This window comes from Rhinatrema bivittatum, chromosome 6, assembly GCF_901001135.1.
Source record: "Rhinatrema bivittatum chromosome 6, aRhiBiv1.1, whole genome shotgun sequence".
Lineage (NCBI taxonomy): Eukaryota > Metazoa > Chordata > Amphibia > Gymnophiona > Rhinatrematidae > Rhinatrema > Rhinatrema bivittatum.
This window is the reverse complement of record NC_042620.1, coordinates 125,494,514-125,519,385: the sequence shown is the minus strand read 5'-3', so window position 1 is coordinate 125,519,385 and position 24,872 is coordinate 125,494,514. Positions and strand designations below refer to the sequence as shown.

At 42.3% G+C, this 24,872-nt stretch overlaps 1 protein-coding gene across 2 annotated transcripts in view; it reads left to right on the top strand.

Moving 5' to 3' along the window:
- Window positions 1-24,872, top strand: part of CWC22 (CWC22 spliceosome associated protein homolog) — a 213,556-nt gene that overhangs the window by 115,642 nt on the left and 73,042 nt on the right. For both annotated transcript variants that reach the window (XM_029605912.1, XM_029605913.1), the window contains exons 6-11: window positions 2,151-2,319; window positions 2,443-2,496; window positions 7,480-7,615; window positions 7,741-7,947; window positions 8,151-8,213; window positions 9,690-9,785. In XM_029605912.1, coding sequence (XP_029461772.1) covers window positions 2,151-2,319; window positions 2,443-2,496; window positions 7,480-7,615; window positions 7,741-7,947; window positions 8,151-8,213; window positions 9,690-9,785 — 725 coding nt within the window. The remainder of the gene's footprint in view (window positions 1-2,150; window positions 2,320-2,442; window positions 2,497-7,479; window positions 7,616-7,740; window positions 7,948-8,150; window positions 8,214-9,689; window positions 9,786-24,872) is intronic.

Here is a 24,872-nt window from a genome sequence, read left to right as displayed (position 1 = left end):
GGTGACCAGAATTGCACACAGTATTCATTGTTTTATTTGCCATTCCCTTCCTAATAATTCCTAACATTGTTTGCTTTTTTGATTGCCACAGCACACTGAGCCGATGATTTCAATGTATTATTCACTATGATGCCTAGATCTCATTCCTGGTTGGTAACTCCTAGGATAGAACCTAACATTGTGTAATTACAGCAAGGGTTATTTTTCCCTATATGCATCACTTTGCACTTGTCCATGTTAAATTTCATCTGCCCAATCTTCCAGTTTTGCAAGGCTGTCTTTCCCTTTGTTACCAACAGCACCGGTATTATTAAGCCCCTTGGCACTTGGATGGATGTCTGTTGGTTTTCCCTTTTTGTGTTGGGGAAAACAGCCTGTAGCTACGGATTCACCCATGTGTGAGCACTACCATCCTGCTTGTCCTCAGAGAAAGCAGAGTTGCTTACCTGTAACAGGTATTCTCTGAGGTCAGCAGGATGTTAGTCCTCACGAAATCTGCCTGCCACCCATGGAGTTGGGTTTCTCCTGTTGTTTTATTTTTGTTGTTTTTGTTTTTTAAATTTTAAGTCTGTTACGAGATTGAAGAGGGGACCCTGCGTGGACGTGTGGTATAGGCCAAGCTGAGCATGCTCAGTGTGCCTAGTCAAAGTTCTAGAAACTTTGACATAGGTTTTCTGTATCGGGCTCCCTCTGATGATGTCACCCATGTGTGAGGTCTAAGATCCTGCTGTCCTTCTTCTTAATACATACTATTCCATAATTACATTCCCGGCTCCAAAATTTATGCATAACACCTCAAGCACTTAACGTTGTTAAAAACCTAATCTTCAAATATAAACATATCAACATAGGCCTCAATTTTTCCCCAGCTACCTCCAATAACTAGAAACTGCAACACTCCAGTGGTCACCAGTCTGCCAGAAATGATCATAAATTGTTCTGTATCATTACACTGCAGAAATAGCCAAGTCCTTAGCCGGCTCTCTAAATTTAAGAAAATTTGTTTCATGGCTGTTATTACTGTGGCATAATCAGTATTACACCTTGACTAGTTTTCATCTTTTTTTATAACATAGTTTCAAGTTAAACAGCTTTTTTGATATCAGGACTATCCTTTATATATTTGTAATAAAATAACTTGACTTTATGCCCGATTTTTGTCTCTCTGTGCTGTCATTTACTATATTACTATGTTTTCAGATATGCTCCTAGCCTTGTCTATCTTTTCTGAGGATTGATCACTCAGTATTGATGTTCCTCCGTCTAATTCCTATTTTTTTACATTTAATCTATTTTAATGTTTTCTACTTTTGTTAATGTATATCTTCAACACCAATTTCTGGGTATAATGTTTTTTCCTGTGCAATCTCTAATGTAGCATATGTTATATCTGCAAATATCTTTTTACAGATGTCTAATTTGTAAAGAGTAGTAAAATCTTTTATGCTGTTTCTTATTTCTTCAGAAGCTTTGAAGCGATCACCCTCAACCAATGTTTTTATTTGAAATTGATTTTACATTGATACCTACAAATTTTGAACAAAATAAAAGTATACTAAAGAAAGTACGATATTAGGCATGGCATATTGACAGTCGTGGTTCACTGCCAAGGAGGCAAATGTTCTCTACATTTGCTGTTCTTCCTCTGGAGGTGGTTCTTACTTTCTTCACAAGAATATTGTAGACATTTGGAGGTCGATATTCAAAATCCATTTAGATGGATAACTGAAAAGTTATCCGCCTAAATGGTTACTCGGAGATATTCATAGCTGTATGCATCTAAATTCTAGGCATATAGAGAGTTGTGTGCCTAGAGTTTAGACACACAAGTCAGAGGTGTTCCGGGGGTTTGCGGGAGGCGTTTCTGGGTGGAGCAGAGTTAGCCGCATAAGTTATATGGCTAACTCCAATATTTGGAATTAGCGGCTTAACCAATGCTGCTAACTCTAGTCAGCCCATAGGGCTTTCCTAAAGTTAGCTGGGCATATTCATATATTTAATTTTTTATTTTTATTTATATTCATATATTTATCTGGCTAACTAGCCGAGCTGCACAGCGCTCAGAATGGACCTCTTGGTGTTTTTAATTCACTTTGTTCACAATCGGGGATTCAGTGGTAGCCCTTACTTAAATCTACTCTTTATTTTAGGGGCCAGCTAGCTAGGTCAGTTCTGCAAGCACAGAGTGCCTCTCCCATCTTCACCCACGTTTATGCTGCAGTGGTGGCAATTATTAATTCAAAATTCCCAAACATTGGAGAACTTATTCTGAAGAGGCTCATTTTAAATTTTCGAAAGGGCTACCGTAGGAATGATAAGGTAAGCAAGATTATTTTCTGTTTTGCCATGTGGTTCATTTCAGGTGATCTTTTAGATAAACATGTTTTAGAATTCTGCTGAACATTTGACATAGATAAAACACTTTTATGGTTTATTTTACAGACACTTTGCTTGACAGCTTCAAAGTTTGTGGCCCATCTTATGAATCAGAATGTGGTAAGTTATGTTTTTATTTATCTTTAATTTCATTCTGTGTTTTCTCACCCACACTTAATCAGGACAGTTTCTGGTTGAAGGCTACATGGGAAACCTCTTTGAAGCCCTGCCCATCGGTGCCTGCCTACAAGAGGCACCGATGATCAGTGATCTAAAGCATTTGAGGACAGACTTAAAGATCTAAACATGTATACCTTAGAGCAGTGGTTCTCAGCCTTTTTTTGGCCGGGACACACCTGACAGATGGTTCTCACAGGCGTGACACACTGAACATGTGACCGTCACGGGGCTAAATGTAAACATGCACTCTGCATCCACAGGAATCCCCTCAACCCCCAGCAATGAGTGCAGAGCAGATCTAGGGCATTACCCTGTACAACTCACCATACAAAAAAAGATATTCTGGTTCTGATGGCATCTCAGTAAAAGCAAAACAAACTCCCTTTACTACCAGGCACAACAGCTTTCCTTATGAAAAGATAGTAATTTACCACTAATTCATATCCTATTGAGAAAACACAACAAATAAGATTGATACAAATGCCTACATGCTAGTAAAATACCTCGCCTCGGTCACACACCCTTCACCAAGTACAGAAAAACCACAAATTATAATATGGACACAGAAACTGGAATGGAAAACCTAAAAAGCCACTCTGCATGCAGTGCGAACCTGGAGAAATGGAAAGAGAAATATAGCACCTAACAGACTCTCAGGATTTGCAATAATGCACACAACCTAACCCGCACAAAGTTACACCTGTATTGTGGAACACACTCAAACAGTAACAACCCTATCTAAGAAATACAACTATTAAACCAGGCCCTAAACACTAATACATTTCCTATTGGGAAAACAGAATAAGCCAAGCTGCTATAGAGCCCCACACAGAAATAATTGTAAAGTTATACTAAAAATGTTACAAAACAGCTGCTGAGCAGAATAATATTCAACAATTAAAAACTCATAAATATTAAAACATGTCCAAAAATCAATAAAATATTTCAAAACAGCAGACATCGCATAATACCCAATAATTAAAATGGCAGTCAATCAAGAAAAATAAATTTAAAAAGCCACCTTTACTTATCCTCTCCAGCAACTCTCCTACTCCTTTCCCTTCCGGGCCAATACCACTCACCAGAAGCAGCAAGGTCTGCTGAAGCTCTGTCCTCACAGTCCTCTTCCTTAGCGCCCACAACCAGTCACACCCACCCACACAGACACACCCAATTAGACCCCACAACCAGTCTCTATCTCTTTCACACCAGTCATCTTCCTGACCAGTCTCTCACACACACAGAAACATATCACCTCCCTAACCAGTCTCTCTCTCAATCACACTCATGCTTTCTTATATACAGGCTCTCAATCACACACAAATGCTCTCGCACCCATTCACACCAGCTCTCACCCAGGCTTCCATTCACACCCACAGACACCACAAGCTCTCACCCAGGCACCCATTCATACCCACAGACACCACCAGCTCTCACCCAGGCACCCATTCACACCCACAGACACCACCAGCTCTCACCCAGGCACCCATTCACACCCACAGACACCACAAGCTCTCTCCAAATACCTCTTCTTCCTTCACTGCAGGGATGGGCTTCAGTTCTGCCGCAGCTTTACTCTGGCGGGCCTTCTTTTTTTGCTGCCACGGGGATGGGCTCCCGTGGTGGCCACGGTCGGGGTTGGGTTTCCTCTTCGCCGCTACAGGGATGGGCTCCCGTGGCAGCCTTGCTTCGTTGGGGTCGAGTTTTCCTCTTTTTCCTTCTTCGGGGTTCAACACTTCCATTCCTCCCACCCCACCCCCGGGCTATGCAATGCCTGCCTCACCAGCCAATCAAAGGCTTCCTCCCTTCTTCCTACTCTCCCTGTCAGGTAGAAGGGAGGAGGCTTCCTATTTGGCAGTGGGGATAGGAAGAAAGGTTTCCAATTGGCCCGTGGAGGCTGGAAAAAGGGAGAAGGAAAGTACACCGGGAGATACAACACACCGGTTGAGAAGTGCTGCCTTAAAGTAAAGGCGAAATGGGGGAGTTATGATAGAGACATTTAAACATCTCAAAGGTTTCCATGCACAAGAGGCTCACCTATTTCAATGGAAAGGAGACTCTAGAACAAGGGGTCATGGGATGAGGGTGAAAGGGGGTAGAATCCGGAGTAGTCTTAGGAATTATTTCTTTACAGGGAGGTTAGTAGATGCATGCAATGGCCTTCCAGTGGAGGCAAAAACTTTATCTGAATTCAAGAAAGCAGGGGATAAATGCAGGGGATCTCTGAGGAGAGTGATAGGAATTGTAAGAGCTAGATAAATTAGATGGATGGGCAAACTAGATGGGCCATGTGGTCTTTCTGCCATCATGTTTCTATATTTCTGTTTCTTTGCCTTCAGTAAACTTCCTCCTTAGCATATCAGCATTCTGTAGCCAGGAGTCCCAAGGCTTTGCCTTAAGAGCAGTTTGGGTTAGCCACAAATTGGTTAAAAACAAAAAGAAATGCATTTCTGAAATACAAATGTGTAACCTTGACAATGAGTGATGTTTGGATTTGGACATTTATATTTAATGTTACTGTAGTTCTCATGGGCCATTTGGAGTTCTTCCTGCTTTCACAGAGGTTTCAGTTTTGTGAGTGACCGACAGGGCGTAGAGTGGGATTCTGTATGTACAAACGTTATACCAGCATGCTTCCCATCCTAGTCCAGCGAAGGAGACAGAGAGAGTGCAGCTGCCAACTTAAAAAAAGAAAAAAAAGGTTCTACACCCTCTGGCTATCAGCATTAAGAGCAAAGGAAGTAGTGCAGGCATTCGGTGCCTGCTCTAGTTCCTTGTCTGCTGCTCCTCTGTTCTGTCTTCCTGTCTTAGAAAGCGAGAGTATAGGAGAGGGAGCTGCGAGGGACCAAAAACTTACTATTACCTTGTGCTGACTTTATCCTGCTGCCACTCGCTGCCGTGGCTCAATAGAGAAGCACATGGAAGGGAAGGAAAGGGTGGAGAATAGGATGGGAAAAGAGAAACCAGAAGGTAAAAAGAGGCAAGTGGCGATGAGCTGCAGTGGAGGAACCAGAAGTGGGTAGGAGAAGAATTTAAATTTCTGGAAGGCAAAGGGGGAAAGAAAAGGGTTGGAAAACCCAGCTGTGGGCAGCCGCGCCTGGGCCCCCCCCCTCACTTACCTGCAGAAGTGGGGGCTCTCTGCCGGCTCCTCCACACTGGTTTGTCCTGTGGCGAGGCCTCCTGGCAGCATTCTCTCCCCACGAGGGAGACGCCGCCGAACTCTGTTTGGGACTCCGTCCCTAGGCGCGCGTGCACGCGGCAGGCCAAGATTTAAAGGGGCCGCAGCAGGAAACCTCGGCCTGGCCCCCAACCCGACATCATCCACAGAGTCCTATAAATAGGCCACTTCAGACCTTCTTGCTTTGCCTTAGCAACAGGTCATACTCTTTGAGTAGCTAGTTGCTGTCTCTGCGTTCCAGCTCCCGTGTTCCTGTCTCCGTGTTCCTGATCCAGTTCCTGCATCTGCTCCTGCCTCCGTGTTCCAGTTCCTGCTCCACTCCGCTCCTGCTTCGGCTTGACTCCCTGGTTCCTGACTTCAGCTTGGCTCTGGTATTCTCTGCTCGCTGCCTGTCCTGACCCTTGGCTTGTTCTTGACTCCGCTACGCTGCTGCCTGCCCTAACTTCCGGCCTATTTCTATCGTTTCTCACCGCTGCTGCCTGCCACAACCTCTGGACCGTCTCCGTTCACTCTGCTCTTCTGCCAGCCTTGACTCGGACCTCCCACTGGATTCCTCTTTGCCAGGAGACCTCCGCCTAAGTCCTGCCGGCCCTGGGGGAATGAGAGTTGATATAGGTGAAGGTCCTGTCAGGTTTCCCTGATCCTGTTCCGCCTCCCGGCTACGAGTTCTGCTGCAGGCCTTCCTTCAGCGGATCATCCAGCGCTCTAGCCGGCTCAAGGGTCCACATTCGCAACAGGAGGAACTTAAAGGGAGGTAGTGAGGAGCAGAGGGATGTAGAGAGAAAGAGATGAACCTGCTGAGCTGGATGTGTAGCAAGAAATGAGGGGACAATGCAGGGAGAAAAAGTATGGAGTTGAGGGGAAGTGAGGGGGGAAAGGAAGACAATTGAATAGCTAATGAGGAATAGAGGAAAGAGTGAAAATGGGTCAAACTATAGACAGTGCTAGAAAATAATAGTGAAGAGGGGAGCAGAGAGTTTATAGAGCTGGCAAGGAGGGAGAGTACCTGCAGTTTTTTTCATGTCGGTGGGCCAGTGTCACTAGTTTTGATTTCTGATCACAACTGAGACTGTTGGCTTTTCTTATCAGTAGTACTTTTCTCCCCATTTTGCTATTGCCTGCCTCAGCATTAATTTGCTATAATGTTAATGTGTCATTCGCCAGGCAGGGAAATTGGCAGTCTTTTAGGATTCCATTTCACTTAACTCAAAAATCTATTGAAAATCGTAACATACAATGATCATTGGATATATTAGAGGAGAAATGTCCCAGATTTACAGTCAAGCCAACTGAAAATGAAATTGGATCTTTTGAACATATAATAAAGGGGATTGGTGTTGCAGGTTAAAAAATTGTTTGGCATTTTGTGTTCTCATAGATTATGCCAATGATATACTGCATTTGGTAATGGGTTTTCCTCTGCTTTGTACCTCCGCCTGGCTCTATGTATTCTATTTCAAACTTTTTCATCTTCATCATGTGACTGAAGATTTTTAAACTGTTTATTTATAGAATGGTAGTTATACACAGAAAAGAAAAATGCTAACCTTATTTTGAATAGAGTTAATATAAATGGTTTCCATTTGCCCATCATGGATCCCCCAAATGCATTGCAATTACATTTGAAGATCCACTCACTGTAAATTTTGCCTCTGGAAGGAAATCATTAGTAACAAGTGACCAAAACGAATGTAGAGTGCAACTCATTTCTTTTTGTTTTATAAGAAAGTGTGTTTGTTCTTCAGGCTCATGAAGTTCTGGCTCTAGAGATGCTCACTTTGCTGCTTGAAAGGCCTACGGATGACAGTGTAGAGGTTGCAATTGGATTTCTGAAGGAATGTGGCCTTAAACTAACCCAGGTGACACCTAGAGGTGTTAATGGTAAGTAACTTGTCACATTTCATGCTTTCATTGGTAAAATCTTTTGAATACAACTTATTCCATTGGAGGTTCTCCATTGCATTGATATTCTATACTATTATTTACTGCATTTATTTTGACTCTAGCTATTTTTGACCGCCTTCGCAATGTCCTGCATGAATCTGACATTGACAAGCGTGTTCAGTATATGATTGAAGTCATGTTTGCGGTGCGTAAGGATGGATTCAAGGATCACCCTATCATTCCTGAAGGATTGGATCTAATAGAAGAAGATGAACAGTTTACTCACATGCTACCCTTAGAAGATGAATATAATCCAGAAGATATTTTGAGTAAGTGTGGTACAGAATATTATTGCACCAGGGTTTTTTTTAGTCTGAACATTTTATTTTGTATATCCTCATCTCACTCTTCTATATACTGTGTTTGAAAACACCGTTTAAAAATTACATTGTAATGATTTATGAAGATGTATATGAGAACAATATGTAGTGGTCTCAAAAAAGCAATTACTTGTTTTTTATGTTAATTTAAGATGTCTTTAAGATGGATTCTGACTTTCTGGAAAATGAAGAGAAATATAAAGTCCTTAAGAAAGGTATGTAATTGGAAATTATGTATTGCATTATGAATCTGAATAATATATAGGCATCAAATAGTCATCTGTAAAGTACATAATTTATAAGTTCTTGTTTTCTGCTGTTGCATCCAGATCAGATTCTAGCTTGTACAAGTTAATGGAGTCTTGGAACTTTTCATTCTGTTTGCAGAGAGCGCTGTCAAAATGGCACAGCTGTGCCATTTTGACAGCGCTCTCTGCAAACAGAGAGCGCTGTCTCTCTGTTTGCATAAAAAGCCGGCAGGAGATCGACTGCAGGAGGTCGTTCAGCGAGGGTTCCGGCGCCTCGCTGAATGACCTCCTGCAGTCGATCTCCTGCCGGCGCCATTTTCCATACGGAAAACGATTCGCGGCGGGAAATCGCTCCCTGACCCCCGCTGGACCTCCAGGAACTTTTGGCCAGCTTGGGGGGGGCCTCCTGACCCCCACAAGACTTGCCAAAAGTCCAGCGGGGGTCCGGAAGGACCTCCTGCCGTCGAATCCTGTTGGTCTATGGCCGCCGCCATTTTTCGGCGCCATTTTGGAAAATGGCGCCGGCTGAAGACAACAAGATTCAATAGCAGGAGCCCGTTCCGGACCGCTGCCGTTCCGGACCGCCGCTGGACCACCAGGTAATTTAAGTTATTTGGGGGGGGGGTTCGGGAGGGTGGGGGATTTAATTTAAAGGGTCGGGGGTGGGTTTTAGCGGGTTTTAGTGTGCCGGCTCACGATTCTAACGATTTATAACGATAAATCGTTAGAATCTCTATTGTATTGTGTTTCATAACGGTTTAAGACGATATTAAAATTATCGGACGATAATTTTAATCGTCGTAAAACGATTCACATCCCTAGAGGACATTCAACCTTCCCTCTAAAATCGTAAACATCAGTCGCCTCAGATAAACTCTAGATTTCTTACCCTTTCAGAGGAATCGCGAACATAACCTCATAAATTCAGAAACATCTCTAGTCCAGAGCACAATAGGCAACATAGATAACAGATAAAGTACCTTAGAAAATAAAACCATTTTTTTCGGGGCTACCTTACCAAAAAGGAAAATTACATCCAACTTTTCAATTTTTGACTTAAAAGTCTCAGCAGTGGGGGTATATTTATCATATACATATGAGACAGCTTTTGCATTTTTCAAACATCGAAATACTTAAGCCTATCTCTAGCCCACATAAGTGGAAAAGAAGACCAACCTGAGACCAGATCCTCCGATATATCCAAACCTTCTGACTTGTCTAAATTTAACCTAATGCCAGAGAAAGACCCATACATTTCAAAAAAGTATAAGAGCCACTGGCAAAGAACATTTGGCATTGCACAAAAGCAGCATAATATCAGCCCATAGGTAACTAAACTTATTTTAAAGATGATGAGAAATAATCTTGCTTTTTAATGGGTAATTGTGCATGTCAGATTAATCCGTTACTTGCGTATTTACTTCAGTTGTCTTTATATTTCAGAAATTCTTGATGAAGGTGACAGTGACTCAGAAAATGATCATGCTGGAGGAAGCAGTGATGAGGATAGTGATGAAGAAGATGAGGAAGATGAGCAGGGTAACCATGGTTTATATCATTTTAAGTATTAATGCTGGGGATAAATTACTGATAAAAAAAAAATAAACCATTACAAGGAGTTTGAGTAGAAAGGTGGTTCTGAGAATTGTGACTTTCCATTTGCTCCTCATTACAATTGTCCCATCTTTTATTTTTTGGTGAAATTTCAAGTGGAAAAAAAAATTACACTGCATTACAAGCCCTTATGTTGATCAAGTGCCTGCTGTATGGACAAAGAATTAATAAGTTCCTGCTCTTTATTTTGTTTCTCTTGTTCCAATTTGGTTGAAGCAGCATGATGATTGGACTATAGTTGATGCTCTTTGAAAACTCTGAATTGGAAGTATCTTAGACAATATAGAAACAGCAGAACTTGATAGATTCTTTGTCTGTGTTGACAAATGAACTTTTTATAGTATAGTTCAAAAAAGCCATCCTTTTTCTTTAATCATAATAGGATTACTTACAGAAACTTGAATCCTTATTTGACATTGTCAAGTATGTGTAAGTGTTTAGACTTTAAGAATAGTTCAATTAAATATATTCTTATATCTATAAAACTCGATTGGCACCCTGCACTGTGAATAGAGTAGTTTTGTTTTTTTTTTAGCATGGTAACCAGCAGTGTACCACATGGATCAGTACTGGACATGGTCCTTTTCAATGTCTTTATACAGTAAGTCATATTGTGGAAGAGTTGAAAAGAAGGTCTACCTTTTTACTGATGATATGAAAATCTGCACCAGACCTGTCAGGGAATAGATAAAAATGAAAGATGACTTAAAAAGTATTAAGAATTGTCAAAGGTTTGATAACTGCACTTCATTCCAAAAACAATGCAGAATCATGAATTTAAGAATGCAGAAATCCAAGGGCCTCATCTAGTGTAGGAGGGGGCAAAACTGATAATCACCAAACAGGAAAGGGACCTGAAGGCCTTCTTCAACTCTAATGACCTGAAGTTAGCCAATCAGTATGATTGATTAAGTAGGCTCATACAGGCCTATCCAGTACCGAGCTGTAGGAAGAGCTGCGTTAGTGCCTACGGCACCCGCGGTTACCACCCGCACAGTGCAGCTCACCTACCGCTCGATCCTGAACTCTAATTACATGCAAATGTAAGCCGCGGCTAATAAGTGCCCGTGAAGCGTTAGGCCCGCGCAACCCATTTTACTGGATAGAGCGCCTATACAGTATCCTGGGTGCGCGGGCCTAAGGCTTCACGCCACGCTGGTATCTGTCATTTCAAATGTCATTTGAAATGACAGATACCAGGAAGTTGCTTCGCCGATGTCAGTGTCTGTTCTCCCCTCCTCCCGGAGCAGGACGTGACGTCACGTCTTCAGCGGCCAATTGCACGCTTTCCCCGTGCAGGTGGCCATCTTCGTCAGGGGGGAGCTACCGGCAGCCACGATGGTGTTCCTGTTGATGTCTGCGAAAAAGTAAGTCGCTTTTGGGTTTGTTTTTCGCTTCACCGCTCAGTGTCTATTTTCCCCCCTCCGGGAGTAAGGCTGCTTTTCGCACCCTGCTCCGGGAGGGGGGAGAAGAGACTGAGCGGCGAAACAACTTACTTTTAGCTTTTGGTTTTTTTCGCTTCACCACTCAGTGTCTATTTTCCCCCCTCCCGGAGCAAGGCTGCTTTTCGCGCCCTGCTCCGGGAGGGGGGAGAAGAGACTGAGCGGCGAAACAACTTACTTTTAGCTTTTGGGTTTTTTTCGCTTCGCCGCTCAGTGTCTTTTTTTTTTTTTCGCTTTGCCGTTGCAGTCTCCGTGGCAGCCCCAGTCTGGACATCGGAGGGGGGCTGCAACGTTTTTTTCGCTTTTTTTTTTTTTGGCTTCGGGAGCAGGGGAGCGGACTGGGGCTGCCACGGAGACCGGCACCCATGATCGCGGCGGGGGCAGGTGAGCGGGGGCTGGGGGAAAGCTTTCCACCTACCCTTACCCATGCCTCTACCGCCTGGGTCAGGGTAGGCGGTAAGTTTGCAGGTTAAACGCGCGACAAAACGGCAGGGAAAGATAGCGATAGTCGGGGCGCGGGTTACGGGATGCTAGGGAATAGCTAATTGGCTCGTTTGCATGCAATATACATGCTGCGGGCGGAAGGGGTTGCCCGGGGAATTTAGGACGCGGTAGGAGTAGGTTAAAGGGGATTCGGGATCGCAGGAAGGGCTAACGCGGCCGGAACGTGAGTAAAAAGCGGCTTAGGAGCAGGGTAAACGCGGCCGCACTTTACAGGATAGGCCTGATAATGAGCTTGGATACATAAAAAGAGGTATGCCTAATAAAAAGAGGATAGTAATATCACCTCTGTTCAGAGATCTAATGAAAACTCACCTTGAGAACTGTGTGCAATTCTGGAGTCCTGTTCTATAAAAGAACATTGATAAGACAGAGGCAGTTTAAAGAAGGGCCTCGAAAATGGTGCATGGCCTGTGCTATAAGTTTTATGAAGAGAGAACTTACAAAGCTAGCCATGCACTTTCTAGAAAGCAGGAAAGGGAAGCTATAATAGAAATATTAAAATATCTAGTAAGTTTTAATAAAGTACTAGAATGGAGCATTTTCCATAAAATGAGAAGCTCAAGGACAAGGAAGAGTCCTATCATACGAAGCTGGGTGGCCCAAGTAGAATGTGAGAAAATAAATTTCTGCGGAAGGAGTGGTGAATATTTGGAATAGACTTCCAGAAGAGGAAGTAAGAGTCAAAACGGTGATGGAATTTAAACATGCATGGGACAGACACAATGGCATTGTAATGGCAGCGCGACATTTCATTTATTTATTTATATTCCACTTTTTTTTTCCAGATGCTTCAAAGTGGATTACATTCAAGTACTTTAAGTAATAGTAGGGCAAGGGGATGAGGACACCCGTGATTAAGTAGTGTCTTTGGCAGCATTGTAGGCAGGTACAAATGGGAAGACTGTGGGTGGTCTATTAGTCCTTATCTGCCAACAACTTCTCTCTTTCTTTTGGACTGATCTGTAAAATTGCTGCCTGCTGATTCTAGCCCCCTTCCCAAGTTTCTTTAGTATTCAATTGTGCATCACATAGCAAATAATGGCAGAAGAAGACTAAATTGGCCCATCCATCATGCCCATTTGCAATGCCTCTACTTAAGGCAGCTAAAGCTTATAAATTCCCACACTCAACCCAACATCCAGTTCCCTATCCACTATGTCTTGTACCACAATCCCTTGTCCTCCATATCAGTCCCATGCATGCCCAGAATCCGTTAAGTGCCGGCCTCTATTGCTAGGCCATTTCACTATTTGCTGCTGCTGTGTTTGCAAGACTTGGGTGCAGATGGGCTTTCCCTGAAACAGTTTCACTCATATTTTACTGATTGCTCATTCAAAGTTAAGTGGGAAAACAATCTGCAGTTTGCTTATTGAAATCTGGGGGTCCCTCAAGGATCTATTTTCACTCTAGTTTTGTTTAATCTTTGTTTGGCATCATTTGCCAAATTAATTAAGGATTTTTGTTTTATTGGTTATTTTTATGCCTATGTCTTTCAGGTTGTTGCTTTTACAAATTTCTCCCTAAGTATTGATTGGTCAGCCTTAAATTCTTATTTATCTGCAGTTGCCTCTTGATTAAACAATCCCAAACTAAAACTCAATCCAGATAAAACACAGGCACTGTGGGTTTCAAGACTGAACCAGCTCTTAACTAATTTTCTCAATTTGCTGAATGTAACTGTAACGAAAAAATGCAGTTGTGATGTTGGGAGTCAAACTAGACTCAAGACTTTTAATGAAGGACCAGATTTCTGTTGTTCAGAGATGTTTTTATTGGCTGCTCTTGTTGCATCAAATGAGATTTTATTTAACCAGAAACATTAGTTCATTTTTAATTCTCACTAGATTCGATTATTGTAATGCGCTTTTTCAGGGTTGTACATTGCAGCTGATTAGACATTTACAACTGATACAGAATACCTCTGCCAAATTTTGTTTTGGTGCTATAAAATATGATTCTGTTATTCCTCTTATGATTTAAACTGTATTGGCTTTCAATTAATTGTAGAATTAAGTTTGATTCTAAGTTTGATCATCAAGGCCTTATTTATTTATTAATTTGTTTATTTAAAATCTTTTCTATGCCGTCACTAAGTTATTTATTTATTTATTTATTTATAACTTTTCTATACCGAAGTTCAAATAACAGAGTTAATTATCACTCCGGTGTACATTGCAACCATAAAACAGTGACAAAGTTGTCTTACATAGAACAGGGGGAGAGAAAAACTTGGATACAGCTTAAGCATGGGGTGTAACGTGTCAAAACTGGTAAGAACTGATAAGAGTTGGCTTTTTGGGTAACAAGGTATTCCGAGGGAGGGGTAGGAATGAGGGATTGGAAGGGGGGTTGGAAGGTGGGGGGGGAAGGGTAGCGGAGGGTTATATACCATCGCAACGGTTTATATGTAGGCACATAAATTAATGTAGGTGAGGGCGTACAATAGTACATTCTAACAGGTGCCGCTAAAGGTTCAGTTACAATATATCATTAAAGACAATCAGTTGTTTAGTGAAGTAGGTCATGACCATATGTACCAGTAAGGTACTGTTCACGGGTAAAATTCATTATTCATAGTGTTACAATTATGTTTATAGTGATATAGAGTTCATAGACTACTCTACTGTGTATTCCTAAGTGCTGTGCACCGGCGCTCTTCTGCCTGTTCCTAAATATTTTCTATTCTCCCGTCTCTTTATAAAATGCTTGTTTAAAAAGCCATGTTTTTAAACTTTTCTTAAATGTTTTGAGATCTCTTTGTAATCTGATCTCTGGAGGCATTGTGTTCCAAAGAATGGGGCCTGCTAGTGATAAGGCCCTTTCTCTCACTTGGGTTAGTCTTGCTGTTTTTACTGAAGAAATGGTTGAGTGCTTTATTTGCTGATCGAAGGTTTCTGTGTGGGACGTGTACTCGTAATGCTGTGTTTATCTTGTTAATCTTTTAACTCCCTATCAGCCATCACATTTATTACCTTCTACTCAGCAGGAACTACTTCTTGTTTCCTCTTCAGTTACAATTAGGCTTGAGTATATCTTGACAAAAAGCTTTTAGCTAAGTTGCACCTGCATTATGCAATAGTGTTCCATTGACAATCAGGAAAAATAAAAATAAACTGAAATTCCATAAGGCTTTGAAAGCATGGGTTTCTCAAGTATATGAGGATTACTAAGTTTAATTTAGAAGGTGTATGATTTACTTTATTTTATTTTATGTTTTTTCTGAGTATTTTAACTTGTTTATTTTAAGTGTTTGAAATTTGTTTTATGAAATGTATATTTTTAGTATTTTTTTTTATCGTTAACCACTGTGATGGTGTATAAACTGAATGGCAGTCAATCAAATAAGTCAGGCCTTGTCATCTTTGACTGTGATTATTACAAAAACAACACTAAACCCAACATGTTGGTCCCCTTCCCAGTGTTGTCTGGGAAGCCTATGCAGCTATGCCACTGCTGTCAGGGTTGTATGTACACACGTTCACACACACATTGCATCAGTCCAAAAAGATACCAGGAAGGGGATCTGGGTGTATGTTTATGGTACTGACTATATAACATTATGGCAAGTTTTCTGGCTTGCCTCTGCAAACCTACCTAAATGGTATAACATTGTTAACATGAGCTCTATACAGAAAGACTTAATGGCCAAATGCATTAAGCATTTTTCCCCATAGAGACAGGGAGTATAACTTTATATAGGCTATATGTGCTTTTTCTACTGCCATGTTTCTATCTTATCTGTCCATCCATATTAACTACTCAGCTTTACCATTCCTACCACACGTTATGAGATTTCCTGTACTTATCCCATGTTTTCTTGACATCAGATACTATTCTGATCTCCACCACCTCCACTGGTAGGCCCTTCTATGCATCCACCACCCTCTCTCTGTAAAGAAATATTTCCTTAAATTGCTTCTGAGTCTACCCCATTTCACCCTCATCCCATGACCCTTCGTTTGAGCACCACTTTCCATTGAAAGAGGCCCATCTCCTGTACATTGATACCGTGAAGATATTTACGGTAAATGTCTCTGTCCTATCTCCCCACCTTGCCTTTCCTCTAAGGAATACATATTTAAATCTTTGTCTGTTCCATATACTTTAGAAAGAAGACCACTAATTATTTTAGTAGATACCCATCTAGACAGACTCCATCTCTCTTATATCCTTTTGAAGGTGCAGTCTCTAAAATTGAGTACAACATGCCAAATGTATAACCAGGGATTTATATAGAGGCAATATCACCTCCTTTTTTTTCTGCTGACCATTTCTCTTTCTATGCACCCAAACATCCTTCTGATTTATGCCATCACCTTATCTACCTTTTTGTTCAGTCACCTTAAGATCATCAGAGATGATCACTCCCAGATCCCGCCCTTGTTTCATGCTTAGAAGAATTTCACCCTTATACTATACTGCTGCTTTGGATTTTTGCAGTCCAAATCCACACTTGTATTATGTCTTAGCTGTCAGACTCTAGACCATTCCTCAAGCTTCATTAGGGAGCCCCGGAGTAAGTGACCTCTCCCTGCCTGTGCTCATCTCACCTCATCATGCGGCGATGGACCTCCCCCACCGACATCATCATCCGGGGCTGAAAGGGCTCTTTTAAAGCCCAGCCCCGTTCCTGGCGTCGCGTGCGACTAAGGGGCCTGCCCCTTAGTGCACCCGTTTGTGCTCCCCTCACCTCTTCCCCCGTTCCTGGTCTCGTCCTTGTCCCGTACTCTACCTGCCTCTCCCTGTAGCACCTTCCCTTCTGTGTCCACCATCTTGTCTTGCCAAAGGCTCTTCTTGTATGATTACAAATTGTTGTCCTGCTTATTCCCTGCGTTCTTCGGTGTTACCCGGCCTCTCCATGTGCTCTTCCCTCTCCTGAAGCATATGTGTGATTCCCAGCCTGTTTCCTCTGTCATGTGAATTCTCAGCACTGTGTAGCCCTAATCTGAATTGCTCTTCTGTTTTTAATTCTCTGTATAGTTTGCATTAGCAATATTTATCACCTGACAGTTTGCGAGAGACTGAACTCTAAATGGTATAAATCCACCCGGTTTCTATCCAATCCCTCAACCCAGAAATTATTCCTTACTGCACATTGTATACAGCTCTCCTTGCAGTGTTCGCTCTCCTTGTTTATTGCATACTGCCCTCCTTTGCACTTTTCCCTTTTTCCTTCTTTTCTCTCATCTCCTCCTCCAATATGCCCCTCTTTTCCCACACCTTGCTCAATTCCTTTCCCATCCCCCGCATCCACCACCCTTTGTTCAGATTACCACCCTCTCGCCTTCCAAACCCTCACTTCCAGCACAAATTCGTACTCCCTATCCTTATCTCCCCTATAACACAACTACTCGGCCTCACTACCCTATCACTCATCCTCTTCAATGCCCAGTCCTTATCTAAAAAAACGTACCTCCTTGACGACCTTATTCAAGACCACGATCCCGAAATCTGTGCAGTCACAGAAACGTGGCTCAAGGATACGGACACTGTCCTACTAAACCAACTCCCGTCCTATTCCCATTACATTTTTTCCAGACCCAAAAAAAAGGGAGGTGGCCTTCTCCTTATTGCTAAAATAAAAGCCTTAAACTCACACCTATAAAAATCAACCCCCCTCCTAAACTCGAAGTCTGCTTATTTAAATCCCCTGACCTACAAATTTGCCTCATATACGTACCCCCCGGCCTCCTAGAACATAATCCCTCACCACTCATTGAACTCCTTGCCAATAGCATCAACAATGAAAAGCCAGCCATCCTCCTGGGTGATTTCAATCTCCATGTAGATTCTATCCCCCACTCATCATCCTGTGAAACCTTCCTGACTGCCCTTCAGGCCCTAGGCTTCACAAAACCTATCTCAGCCCCTACTCACAAGGCAGGTCATACCCTCGACCTTATTTTCATTAACTCCGGCATCCAAGTCACTTCTCCCCCCACCTGCACCCCTGTCCCGTGGTCTGATCACTCTATCATCGAATCCCATCTCACAGTTAGCCCTACTAACACCTGCAACCAGACCCAAAATAACAAATCTGTCTTACCATAAATCCTGCACATCCCAGGAGCTTTCTATAGCTCTATCCGAATCTCTAAATAAACTCGACTGCTCCACCCCTGATACTGCACTCAAATCGTGGGTCAATCTCATCTAGAATATAGCCAACAATTTATGCCCCCTCATTACACGCAAGCAACGTTCCTCCCCCTCCAATAACAAACCCTGGTACACCAAGGAGCTACTTCAAATGAAACACAACCTCAGACATAAAGAGTTTGGTGCAAAAATCCCAACCCACAGCCCTCCACTGCTTACAAATCCTACTTACACACATACCGCCATGCCATTCAAAATACCAAACGTGACTACTACGCTGTTAAAATCCATCAATACACATTCAACCCCAAAGCCCTTTTCTCTTACGTCGCAGCCCTCACCTCGCCCCCCCACCCCCACAACCACAGATGTAGAAACAAGTTCAAAATGTGAAGAACTTGCTCAATTCTTCCACAACAAAATAACCAACCTTCTTCTCACCCTCCCTCAAGCAACCACCCCCCTACTCTGCCCCACCCAGTTCAATCATAACCCACCTCCCTTCCCCCTGAAAAATCCACTTAATACCCTGGAACTCACATCCTCAAAGGAAATTGAGGCAATCCTTAGGAAATCCAAACCTGCATCCCACCCTTCTGATACTAAACCCACAAAATCCCTTCTCTCCATCCCTAACATCATTGCCCCCCCCCCCCCCCCCCCCCCCCTTAGCAGAGACTATTAACTGCTCCCTTTCCTCCGGCTCAGTTCCCGATCCCCTTAAACACGCAATTGTCAAACCCCTTCTCAAGAAACCTTCACTTGACCCTAAAAACCCAGCTAACTACTGTCTCATATCCAATCTCCCACTCATCTCAAAAATCATGGAGAAAGTTAACACACAACTCTCCGACTACCTAGATGAAAATGACATTCTCCACCCCGCACAATAGCTTTCGCAAGAACCTAAGTACCGAAACCCTCCTTCTCTCTCTTACTGATTTCCTCCTTATCGGCCTTGATCAAGGTCAAAACTTTCTCATCACTTTCCTTGACATCTCTGCAGCTTTTGATACTATTAGCCATGATCTGCTTATCTCACGCCTTGCCGATATCTGCATCACGGGCACCGCCCTCCTTTGGTTCAGATCCTACCTTTCCAACAGACGCTTCTCTCTGAAATTCGGCACCTTTGAATCCTCCCACTTCACCCTCTCACAAGGGGTGCCCCAAGGCTCTTCCCTCTCTTCTACTCTATTTATTTAACATTTACCTCCTCCCCCTCTGCTATCACCTTTCAGAACTCGGCCTCAAATTCTACATATATGCAGACGATGTCCAAATCGTCATCCCTATCCAGGACTCACTATCTGCGACCCTAGATTTCTGGAAAGAATGCCTCTCCTCTATCAACACTTTTTTGACCTCCATTCAGCTTGCCCTCAATGCCGCTAAAACTGAACTCCTTTTCATTCATAACAAACAGTCTCTCAGGGTCTCCCCCTCCAATGACCCCATGATCGCCACCCTCTCCTCTCAACAACCTATACGTAACCTTGGCGTCCTAGTTGACACACACCTAAATCTGAAAAACCATATTTCCTCTTTCTTAAAAGGGGGATTTTACAAACTTTATGGTCATAAAAAAACTCAAGCCCCTTCTCCACACACACGATCTCAAAACTGTCATTCAAGCTACCTTATCCTCAAAACTTGATTACTGCAACTCCGTCTACCTTGGCCTCCCCCTATCAGACCGTTACAGATAATTAGCAATGCTCGTAAATCTGACCACATAACCCCTATCCTGAAGGAATTACACTGGCTCCCCATTTCATACCGTATACTTTTCAAAACCCATACCATCTTACACAAAGCCATTTACAATCAAAAATCTTCATGGTTAAGTGAACCACTTAAACGTACCCAGTCCTCCCGACCTACTAGAACAAACCGTAAATGCACATTGCAAATCCCCCCACTTAAGAAAGCCTGTCTTACAGCCACAAGAGATCGTGCCTTTTCGATCGCTGGCCCCAACCCACTGGAATACCCTACCCCTCCATCTCCGCCTTGAGCCATGCCCCCCAAAATTCCAAAAATGCTAAAAACATGGCTTTTTCACCAGGCCTTCCCAGACTAATCTTCTCATCGCCTCCTGCCCACCCGCATCCTACAGATGTAACCCTCATTGATCCAAAGAATTGTGTTGAATACTGTAATTATGTAATTATATGCTTTCGCTGCATTTTGTAAATATCCTTGTTCCATTAGTTTTTATCTCTCCACTTATTTCTACTGCCCTGTTAAACTTGCTTCTTCCTTACTTACACTTTCTAGTTATTGGTTGTCCTGTTTCCCCATCCCCTGTTCTTTGTAATTTCCATTTCCATTACTTCATTGTTATAATGTAAACCGATATGTGCATTTTAATGTCGGTATAGAAAAACTGTTAAATAAATAAACAAATAAATAAATTAGATCCTTCCTAGGTATCTACTCTGTTGCAGATTTTGGTATCAATTGCAAAAAGACAAAGTTTGCCTGACAGTGTTTCAGCAATAAGGACTGATCCCTGCAACACACCACTAGTAACACCCCTCTCTTTGGAGTGAACTCCATTTACCACTACCTTTGTCACCTCCCACTCAATCAGTTTCTAATCCTGTCAGTCACTTTAGGGTCCATATCAAGATTGCTTAGTTTATTTATATGTCTATGCGGAATCATATTAAAGCACTTACTGAAATCCAAGTATATTACATCTATGCTGTCCCTTGAACTAACTCTCTGATCACCCAGTCAGTGAAATTGATCAGATTTTTCTAATTAGATCTACTTCTGGTAAAACCATGCTATCTCAGGTATTGTAGTCTACTGGATTCCTACTGCTTTTATTTTCTGTTTTAGCAGTGATTCCATTAATTTACTTGCTTTAAAAGTCAGACTTAACTGGTCTGTAGTTCCCAGCCTTCTCCTTCCACTTTTGTGAAAAGAAACATCATTCAACTATATCCAGTCCTCTGGAAATACTTCTTACCCTAAAGAATCATTGAAAAAGTCAGTGGAGCTTAAAACACTCAATGTATCTCATCCATTCCCATCATTTTATCTACTTGTAGTTTAGCCAGCTCTTCACAAACAGTTGTCCGAAAATTGTTTTGAGGTTTACTTTGCTTATAGTCCTATTTGTGTCCATTTTCTGTGATTGTACTCCTGGGTCTTCTTCAGTGAACACTAAATAAAGAGGAATTGCTGAACAAATATTTCTTTCTTCATCAGTCACCTCTGAGTTTCACAATACTACTTGTGCACTTCCTTTTATCACTATAGTGTCTTAAAAAAATAATAATCTTGTTCCCCTCATTTTACCCCATTAGCTATTTTTCTTCTATTTGCATATTTGTTCTCATAATTAGTTTCCCAGCTTCTCCAGATATTGTCACCTGTTTTCCCCTGTCTGCAATCACTGTAATTTATGAATGCTAAACTTTTTTATGTAATTTTTATGTAATTTATGAATGCTAAACTTTTTTTCCTTTCATTTTCTAACAAAAATACTAGTTGCCCTTACAGTATTTCCTTTTAGTTTGCTCACTGCTCTTTCTCTTCCCCTAGATTTTCCCATCCTGTTAATGACTCCTTGAAGTACTCCCCAGATTTGAACAAAGTTAGTTTTCCTGAAATCTGGGATCTTTGCCTTTGAATGAATCTTCACCACCTATGTTCAAATACTTAACCACATCATCCAGTGATCACTGGATCCCAGATGTTAATCCACTAGGGCATCAGAAGCACTCTCCCCATTTGTAAGAACCAATCCAGTATTGCCCCCTCTCGTGTGGGTTCTCTTACTAGTTGATGGAACAGTTCTCACAGGACAAGCAGGATGGTAGTCCTCACATATGGGTGATATCACAGGATGGAGCCCAATCATGGAAAACTTCTGTCAAAGTTTCCAAAACTTTGACTGGCCCCTACTGGGCATGCCCAGCATGGCACTAACCCTGCAGCCAGCAGGGGTCCCCCTTCAGTCTTCTTTTTTCCGCGCTGCAGTAGCCTCGCGGTTTAAGAGCTCTGTGGAGATTCCTGACAGGAATTTTCCTCACGGAATAAATTAAGCTTAAATTGCCCCACAGGGGTCCCTCCTCTAACTTTTCTCAAGCCGCGGTACTCTGGTAAGTTTTTGGACCGTTTTCCGTCGGTTACCGTCGAGTTTGACCCTTGCGGCCTACTGGCCGTTGTCCATCCCGCGGCTCGATTTTTTTTCTATGGCCATGGCATCGGGGTTCCGCCGGTGCCTGGATTGTACTCACACCATGTCTATCACAGACCCTCATGGCGTCTGTGTAATGTGTTTAGGACGTGAGCATGATGTCCTGACTTGCACCAAATGTGCCCTCATGGGTTACCACTTAAACTTTCTTGCTCTACCACCGGACTCACCACCTCTACAGGCGTGGAGAGTATCCAACCACTTTGTCCTTCTGGAGCAGGAGGTTTCCCTTCTTCTCCGGTTGAGAGCAATAGAACCCATCCCACTCTCGCAGCAAGGCCTAGGGTTCTATTCCTGGTACTTTCTGATCCCCCAAAAATCTGGGGGACTTCGTCCAATTCTGGACCTACGTGCTCTCAAGTTCCTCCAGCAGGAGAAAGTTCAAGCCAAACATCAGATAAACTTCCTAGAACTTCGAGCAATGCGATATGCTCTCAGGGCTTTTCAGGAACGCCTATCAAATCACGTCATCCTGATTCAGACGGTCAACCAGGTGGCCATGTGGTACATCAATAAGCAGGGAGGCACAGGCTCTTTCCTCCTGTGAATTCCTTGAGCTGCATTATGCTATTCCATGCCAGAATTGGTTAAATGTGAAAATGGCGATGTACGACTTGATGTGTTTGTATGTGCATGCATTGCTAAGGTGGGGAGAAATAGTTAATAAAAGCTCTAGTTAATGAAATAACCCACAAATAAAGTAGGAGCATTTACTGCACTGCCATTAGTCTAGCTTCGCCCTAAATGGAGTGCTGCTCCTCACAGAGCACATGGAACTGTGACATTCAGTACTTGAAAGTTGGCAAAACTCGGACATCATGAGCCATAAAGGTTAAAAAAAAACAAACTTGAGAAAGATTTCTCATCAGTCTGGCAAGTACAGAAGAAATTTCCAGTAACAAGAATGAATAGAAAATAAACTTAAATCTTTACTTTGGTTACAGACATTGGAAAATAAAGGGTAATTCAGTGACTCTTCATGATGATCCATTTCTGAAAATTTTTAAGGAAACACCCTGATGAAGTGGGATGCAAATTGCCTTCACAGAGCTATCTAACTTAGAAACATAGACGATTCAGTCCATCCAGTATACCCATGTGCATTGCCTATTTAGGTTTTTAGTCATCCTCTTCTCCCTCAGAAATTTTGTATGTTTCTCCCAAAGTCTCTTGAATTTTAATACTATCCTTGTCTCCACCACCTCCATAGGGATGCTGTTTCATGCAACCACTGCCCATTCACTTTTCTGTAAAGAAATATTTCCTTAAATTACTCCTGAAACTACCGTCTGTCACATTTATTGCATGACTTCTAACTCCAGAACCTCCTTTCTGTTGAAACAGGTCTGTATTTAAATGTCTCTATCATATCTCCTCTTTCCTCCAGGATATATATGTTCAGATCTGTAAATCTGACTCCATTTGCTTAAGAAGATAAGAAATTGCCATGCTGGGTCAGACCAAGGGTCCATCAAGCCAGATCCTGTTTCCAACAGAGGCCAAACCAGGCCACAAGAACCTGGCAATTACCCAAACACCTAGAAGATCCCATGCTACTGATGCACTGATGCAATTAATAGCAGTGGCTATTCCCTAAGTAAACTTGATTAATAGCAGTTAATGGACTTCTCCTCCAAGAACTTATCCAAACCTTTTTTGAACCCAGCTACACTAACTGCACTAACCACATCCTCTGGCAACAATTTCCAGAGCTTAATTGTGCATTGAGTGAGAGAGAGTTTTCTCCGATTAGTCTTAAATGTGCTTCTTGCTAGCTTCATGGAATGCCCCCTAGTCCTTCTATTATTCGAAAGTGTAAATAACCGATTCACATCTACTCGTTCAAGACCTCTCATGATCTTAAAGACCTCTATGATATCCCCCTCAGCCGTCTCTTCTCCAAGCTGAAAAGCCCTAACCTCTTCAGCCTTTCCTCATAGGGGAGCTGTTCCATCCCCTTTATCATTTTGGTTGCCCTTCTCTGTACCTTCTCCATTGCAACTATATCTTTTATGAGATACGGCAACCAGAATTGTACACAGTATTCAAGGTGTGGTCTCACCATGGAGCGATATAGAGGCATTATGACATTTTCCGTTTTATTAACCATTCCCTTCCTAATAATTCCTAACATTTTATTTGCTTTTTTGACTGCTGCAGCACACTGAGCCGACAATTTCAATGTATTATCTACTATGACGCCTAGATCTCTTTCTTGGGTGGTAGCTCCTAATATGGAACCTAACATTGTGTAACTACAGCAAGGGTTATTTTTCCCTATATGCAACACCTTGCACTTGTCCACATTAAATTTAATCTGCCATTTGGATGCCCAATCTTCCAGTCTTGCAAGGTCCTCCTGTAATGTATCACAGTCTGCTTGTGATTTAACTACTCTGAATAATTTTGTATCATCCGCAAATTTGATAACGTCACTCATCGTATTCCTTTCCAGATCATTGATATATATATTGAAAAGCACCGGTCCAAGTACAGATCCCTGAGGCACTCTACTGTTTACCCTTTTCCACTGAGAAAATTGACCATTTAGTCCTACTCTCTGTTTCCTGTCTTTTAACCAGTTTGTAATCCACAAAAGGACATCGCCTCCTATCCCATGACTTTTTAGTTTTCGTAGAAGCCTCTCATGAGGGACTTTGTCAAACGCCTTCTGAAAATCCAAATACACTACATCTACCGGTTCACCTTTATCCACATGTTTATTAACCCCTTCAAAAAAATGAAGCAGGT